At 40.8% G+C, this 7720-nt stretch overlaps 1 protein-coding gene across 1 annotated transcript in view; it reads right to left on the bottom strand.

Moving 5' to 3' along the window:
* Positions 1-2618: 2618 nt before the first annotated feature.
* The window catches only part of LOC122357522 (phospholipid-transporting ATPase IA-like), a 19251-nt gene continuing 14149 nt past the window's right edge, over positions 2619-7720 (bottom strand). The window contains exons 8-11 of the mRNA XM_043256925.1: positions 7376-7464; positions 7152-7256; positions 4615-4706; positions 2619-3799 (exon numbers count right to left, since the gene is read on the bottom strand). Coding sequence (XP_043112860.1) covers positions 3705-3799; positions 4615-4706; positions 7152-7256; positions 7376-7464 — 381 coding nt within the window. The 3' untranslated portion in view covers positions 2619-3704. The remainder of the gene's footprint in view (positions 3800-4614; positions 4707-7151; positions 7257-7375; positions 7465-7720) is intronic.

The raw sequence follows: 7720 nt of genomic DNA, 5'->3' as shown, positions 1-7720 counted from the left end.
GCGTGCTTTACACCACTGCATCCGACGCTTTGCATTGCACTTGGTGATGTATGGCTTGGATGCAGCTGCTCAACCATGGAAACCCATTCCATGAAGCTCTCAGCGCACTGTTCTTGAGCTAATCTCTTTCACATGAAGTTTGGAGGTCTGCAGCGATTGACTCTGCAGAAAGTTGGCGACCTCTTTGCACTATTCGCTTTAGCATCCGTTGACCCTGCTCCATCAGTTTACGTGGCCTACCACTTTGTAGCTGAGTTGCTGTCGTTCCAAATGCTTCAACGTTCTTATAATACAGCTGACAGCTGACTGTGGAAAATATCACTACTGGATTTGTTGCACAGGTGGCATCCTATTCACTGAGCTCCTGAGATCGACCCATTCTTTCACAAATGTTTGTAAATAAAAAAACAAAAACAAAAACCAGTCTGCATGCCCAGGTGCTCGATTTTATACACCTGTGGCCATGGAAGTGATTGGAACACCTGATTCTGATTATTTGGATTGGTGAGCCAATACTTTTGGCAATATGTATGTGACATACACATCCACTAAAAAAATCTGCAAGTAATATATAACCAAATGACAGTTGTGTGTAGTTAATAATATTTGTTTTGCACATATGAGAAAGGATTTAAATCTATATAAATATTACCCGAAAGTTACACAAATAGTTTTTTTAATGCTTCAACTTGCCAGTATAAAAACTCTTTAAACAAGAGCCTTTAAACACACTTAACTGCACACATAACTAGTCACACTTTCCACCCAGACAATTGCTGCAACTGTAATATACAAACAAAACCCACAATAATTGAAGTTAGTTAGGTCTGCCTGTGTTCTTGGCATGTATATATGGAAACTTTAGGGTCAGACTAACGTTTGGGGAGTCATTGGACAGAGTTGAAACGGATCCATGTGGTTCCTGCTGAGGTGGAACAGGAATGGATTCCCCATATTGGAGGCAGTGGAGCTGGACAGAGCTGGCTCATATTCAGAGACGTGGGTGTGGACTTCTTAGCAGTGAGGGATCATGGGACTGATGGGGTTTACAGGGTCACACACACCCTTACAGTTACATTAACACTTACAATAACTCTTATGGGATTATTATTTAAAAAATGTATTATAAATATCCATTTGACGCATCCATAGTTAATTAACAACACATCTGCTTGGCTCATCCTTCACATACCTAGAGTTTCTGTTTTCAAAGCACTTATGTGTTCTGTGGCAAATTGAATGATTCGGGGTTTAAATAAGGTAATATCTACATATTCTGTAAATGTGTCAGTACTCTCTTTTCTTTCCTGTTTTTAATCTTAAAATAACACTCCACCTCAGCTCATTTCCTAACCTGTAACTCTGACTCAGCTCTGTAGTGCACTTCAAACAAACCCGGCAGGAAAAAAGCACAAATCAGACTCCAGTTATAAGCCTTCTAATGAATGTTGGCTTTCATTTTAATAAAGACGGCATGTAAGTTGGCCAAATCACGCTAAGCTCATCTTTTAGCTCAGTAATTTTACAACGATTTCTCTTGCTGAGCCTGTTTTCACACAAGTTTGGTAATCCCTAAAAACATGACGAATGTACGGAGTTAAAACATAATAGAATGAATAACATTTTTACATAATTTACCTATAACTGAATTTGAATCAATTAGTTAAACTCAAGCCAGGAGAATCTCCATGCGATCTCTATATCACGAACAATTGACTCATTTGAACCGGTTCTTTTCAACTGGTCAAAATCAAAAGATTCACAAACCAGTTTCGAATTCGCGAGTGAGAGTTGGGTCAACAAGACTCAGTGAACTGCAGCTGCCAATCTCTGAAGTGTGAGACGTTTTTAAATATTAAATCGTTCTTTTAAATAGGTCAAAATCTTCCAATGACCTTGCAGTGTCGAAACCTCCTCCTGAGTTAGCAGTGAATTAACAGCATACCTTTTAACAATCTTGTTTTTCCAGGAAGTCTCCTCACCACTAATTTATTCCAAGGTTGTCCAGTAACAAAATCTTGCATGAAACGCATCCTACTCACAATTGAGATAATATTACAACCCTATTGTGATCTCAACCATTATCAACAGTTGTTAGAAATGGAAGGAGACTCAGGCTAAACTCTGGAGGAAGAATTTGATTTTCTGCTGTTTTTGTTCAGACTAATGTGCAAAATCTACCCATATTTTAAAGACACTTAGATATATTCATGTTACTGTATATTAATGTAATTGATAATTATTCTTGTTAATATATACTTTTGACTCACCTATTTTCATAAAAATAGCTAAAATGTATTTTTTATCTCTGTGAAAACCTGTATCTCAACATATAAATCATGTTCTTTACATTCATTTAGAGATTTAATATGTTACCATTGCCCATCCCTGCTCATGTGGTATTAATGTTACTTGTGTAGGTTTTTTAAGTGTCTTACATTTGATTTTAAAATCCTGCAAACAGCCTTACCATATTTTTATTTGGTTCCACAGAAGAAAGTTTGGAGCGACTTGAGTGCGAAACTTAAAACTGAACAATAATATTTTGGGTCTGAAATGACTCGTATTTAAAGGCCAACAATAACAGGACAAAATCTAGGCTTAAAAAGAGAATGACACAGAGTCACAAGTCCAGTTTATTTGACAAAACAGTCCAGAAACCCGACAGGTCGAGTAAAAGCGGACAAAAGCAAAAGCTACAGCTGTGATCCACAGCAGCCACCGACTGGAACAGAGAGGGAATGAAAGGATAACTAGACCAAGAGAACAAGGAGACATGGAGATTACCGATCTGGAAAAAGAGAGAGAATCAAAGACAGAGAGCAGACGGAGAGAACATGAGCTCTAAGATACAGAGGCCGCCATTAAGTAGAAGATTAGGTGAGACAGAGAGCGAGAGAAGGTGTATTTGTGTGTGTGTGGTAAGCTGGGAAGCTCCATGCGGCAGGGTGGGGGTTCCGCCTCAGAGGAATCGCTGTGTGTTTTGGCAGCCTCGCTGGATGGGAACGGTGCATGCGTGTGGGTGCATGCGTGTGTCTGCGGCATCTGTAAGCCACACCTCCCCCATCTCAGGTCAGCAATGGGCATTCCTCCAAAAAGAGTGTATGCATGTGGGTGGCTGTTTTGTGTTTGTTTAGAGTGGCCTCCCCTCCTGCTTCGCCGTGGTGAGGACGGATACGCCAAACTCCCATCTCTGGAGACGCAAACGCTAGGACTCAACAAAAACACACGCACATGCAGACACACAGAGTAGCGCAACAGCCGCCCCACAACCGTCACACACACAACGGATAAGAGCACATATGCACATCCTTCTCAATATATACGCTCACATACACGAAAGCGCAGATGCAAACACGCACCCGCACCATGTCGAACCAAATGAAGCAGTCTTGTGACTCGTGATAGTGATACCATTGTCTCTTTTGGCATCCTCTTCTGAATGCTACCTGGCTCCTTTCTCCTGTCCGTTCGTGTGTAGTGCATTTCGGCTGTCTGTTTCCATGTGAGAATATGCCCGCCCACCCCCAACCCTCCGTTTCCTGTAAATCCACTCCCTGGTCGGGAGGCGGTGTGTTATGTAGCTCGGCCGGGTGTTGCGCTAGCTGTGCCCAGTTCAGTTTAGTTCAGCTTAAAGGCCACAGCAGGATCACCCAGCACAGGTGTGTCGTTAAAGTCTCTACCAGCTGTCGCCATGGCTACAGCTACAGACTGGGCCGCTGACGGGTGGTGTCGTAGGAGCGAACAACCTGGGACTGCGACACCACGCCATGCTCCTCCTGCGAGAACGCATATCCATCTGTTGGAAGAGAGAGAAAAAAAATTGCCTGTATTATGGGGATATTTGTGTGCGTCGTAATTAAAGCACAAACTGTCCAGCTGTACTGTCGATATACCACAATTATTTTCCCCCCAAAAATGTTATTCTTCATATTAGGGTGGCAGTGGGTCTTAAAAATGCATTTAAAAAGGCTTAAGGGCCGAAATGTTCATGTTTTTTTTTTCTTTTTTTTCTGCAAAAAATGTGTCATTGTTTCCACAAAAATATTAAGCAGCATAACTGTTTTCAACAATAATAATAAAAGAAATTGCATATTGAGCATCATATCAGTATATTAGAATGACTTCTGAAGGATGATGTGACACTGAATACTTTGTATTATGATGACAAAGGCAAATAAATTAAATCTGAAAATTAAATTTCAAGACTGAACTATATTTAAAATTATATTAAGACGTTATTTAAATATGTACTAATATATGACAATATTCCTGTTTTTACAGTATTTGTGATCAAATATAAATGCAATATTGGCGAGAAGAAAAAAAAAGGTTTTTTTTTTTTAACCAACCGTAAACTTCAAAAATGGATTACATGAAAACTGTTTTCCCCTTAATAAAATACAGAAAATTAACCTTTCTGTATATAAACCTTTATTTATCTGATTATTCAAAGTGACAGATTAATTTAATATTTTATTTTCATTTTTCAAAGCTCTGACAACAGGCAGATTACTAATAATATAATACTGATAATAATTAGTTACAGTTGTACAGGTTCTGCAGATCTCAGTGGGTGTGAAGGGTAAAAATGGGTGTGGAACATGCACTTACGTGACACGGTCTGCTGCACAGAGTTTGAGCGTCCCACGCTAGAAGGCGTTTTCCTAAAGACTCGTGTCAGCAGATGGGCACGCTCGTTCAGACTGGACAGACAGAGACAGACAGGTTAAGCCACCAATCACAGAACAATTACTGGCTGATGTTCTACACACATGACAGCTAGAGGTCAAAATCACATGCATTTCTATAACACACAGTCCTCTACTCTGCCGCTTGGCCGTCCTGGCGAATGTCAGATACTCTTAATGAGGTTCACTCGAGCAGAACGCATATTTATGCTCACATACTCGGACAATTCTTAGAAACGTCTTCCCAAAGCACTCCTAAACAACATTAAACTTAGGCCTGCAGTCCAAAAACATCTCCTCGAATATTTCCACAGCACTAAATCCTCAAGCTTTCAAACAAAACCGATCAATATGAGAAGTATTCAACAGCTCTTTATTCTAAAATTAATGCAGCCAATAAAGAAGTCTCTGGTCGCTGAATGAAACGGCGAAATTTCAATTCTGGAAACCGGATCCGATGCTATTTTGCGGCCAGTTTTGAAATGATGAGAAATCAAAGGAGCCCGACCCCGTCTTTGATAAACACGTTCCATGTAGAACAATCAGTCTACGATGTTTCCCTGTAAATCAGATGAAAGCGATCTTTCCCCTCATCCATAAAAGAAAGAGTGATCCGAAAACCAGTTGTTATGGAGGAAGGCCAAACTTCTCAAGGTTACAGCTCGAACTCATATTGTGCTACGGAGGGGACTGTTTGCACTGTTATCGTTGGGAAGGACGTGGCATTCATTTGGCTGCGTTGTAAAAAAATTCGGCAACAGTATATGAGATATGGCAGAACATGGGCCAACGAAAACTATGTCTGCAAAACAGATGATCGGTTGAAAGACGGGGATGATGAATGGATAAATAAAGAAATAAAAGGATGGAATGACGCATAGGCTCGCTGGTAACCGGAGCTCTTTCTTCCTCTGTCGTTTCTCTGGAACGTGGACAATCCTTGGGATATCAGACAGTTGTTTTGATTAATCAAATTTTCAATAACTTATTTTCCTCCAACTGTCCCTCACGTACGAGTCCAGGCTTGGCTCACGCTTCGGAAAATACTTCGCTTTTGTCCGGCAGGGCTAGTTGGGGTCTTAGTAAATAGAGTTTTAAATGTAAACGCCTAGGATACGCTCTTCAATTGCGTCAACCTCCATCCAGTGATGTCGAATTCAAGCTGACGTTTAATCATTCAGCGGATTTCTACACTCGTTCAGGATGACTTACAACCATTATGTTTTTTACAGCTGGATATTTACTGAAACAAATGAGGTTAAGTGTTCTGCTCTGGGGGAATGAGAGGGTAAACGCAAACAGGGCTTACGGCCAACATCCCTCTGATTAGAAGTCCATTCTGTCAACTCCCTGGCCATAAATTAATGGCCTAAAGACCACGAAACACTCCAAGGTATTACAAAAAAACTGCATGAGACTACACGTCTGTCTGCCAAGTTCCTGTCTCATATAGGGCTGCACACCAAATGCAATATGTAGAGTAATATCTCTGGGATAAACTGTTAAATCCATGCGATCGCTCCACGCAGTCAGCCTCAAAACCACAAACACACAGTTTGAAAACAAACACATGCACAGAGCTACGATCTTAAGGAAGCTACACACACCCAGTGCTTATAGCTAGGCAAACCTGTCCAGCTCATGGCCGCCTGATATTGCAGAATGTGAAAGAGAAAAGTGAAAGGGAAGTCGTGAGATGATTATGATGATGGTGATGAAAGGGAGGTTAAGGGAAGGAGGAAACAGGTCACTGCACATCCTATAGAGAGACTCGGGCAGCTGGTTCTACCTGCACATGCCTGCCTTTGACTGTATGAGTCTATGAATCTTCAGCATTGGGTCTGTGGGTGTTCAGGCAGGGGTTAGAGCATCACAGCGAACACAAACAAAGTGTCTTTCACAAACACGCATCCACAAACTAATTCACAAACAATATGCAAAGACAAAAGACATAAACAAATCATAAACACAATCAGTCCTCTCCAAAANTGGGTGTTCAGGCAGGGGTTAGAGCATCACAGCGAACACAAACAAAGTGTCTTTCACAAACACACATCCACAAACAATATGCAAAGACAAAAGACATAAACAAATCATAAACACAATCAGTCCTCTCCAAATCCTAGTGAGCTTCCTTTTGCAACGAGCAAATAAAATGGAAATAAAAAAGTGGGTATTTTCAACATTGCTAAGCTTATATTAATAATTAAATAAATGTATTTGTGTATTAAAATGTATTAGTAAATTAATTCAATTAAATTATATCTAAATGTAAAAGTAGAAGTGAAAGTAAAAATGTAACTAACTGTCAATACATTTTATTGAGCTTTAATTGTTAAGAATAACACAACAAAAAGCAATTATGCATTTGCCTGAATCTAAATTTGTAATTCAACACGAGATATTACAAGGGAGTTGATGGATATGCTGGTTTACATCAAGGCATACTCAGGAACATACCTGCGGCCGCTGGCATCTCTGAGGACGGCCGCCCCAGGGTCCACAGCCCGAGCCTCCAGCTCCTGCACCTCCTCCAGCAGAGTCTTCCTCACTGTGCGCCGTCCTCTGCATGCAGACATACACATATGTGTATATGCGAGTTTATGCGAGTAACATATATTGCCAAATCACACTGTATTTTCCCATGCATACAGTGATATGTATATGTGTGGTACATTACTCACGCATTCCACACCACATCTTTGAGTAAACATGCTGTTGGCACCAGTATCAGGCCCAGCCAGAAGCTCCAGCACTGCATCACCCTACCAGCCTGAAACAAAGATAAACAGATCATCAATTTGAAATCAATGCTCTGCAAACAACGCAACTCCCAATCAATGCTGGATTTCTCTCTCCTTGCAACGGTTGTTGACTGACTGGGTCACCTTTGACCTGTGGGAGAGTTCAATTACCCTGTTTACCTAACTCTATCGTCTACTGTTTGCGCTAGCCTTCCTCCCCGTCTCTGCTTAATGGCCCAATTTGAAGCATCTTTTTCCACCCTAATGAGTCACTTTTGAAAGAAA

The sequence above is a fragment of the Puntigrus tetrazona genome, chromosome 14, assembly GCF_018831695.1.
Source record: "Puntigrus tetrazona isolate hp1 chromosome 14, ASM1883169v1, whole genome shotgun sequence".
Classification (NCBI taxonomy): domain Eukaryota; kingdom Metazoa; phylum Chordata; class Actinopteri; order Cypriniformes; family Cyprinidae; genus Puntigrus; species Puntigrus tetrazona.
Note: the sequence above shows the minus strand (reverse complement) of the source record. Positions and strands in the feature narration are given on the sequence as shown.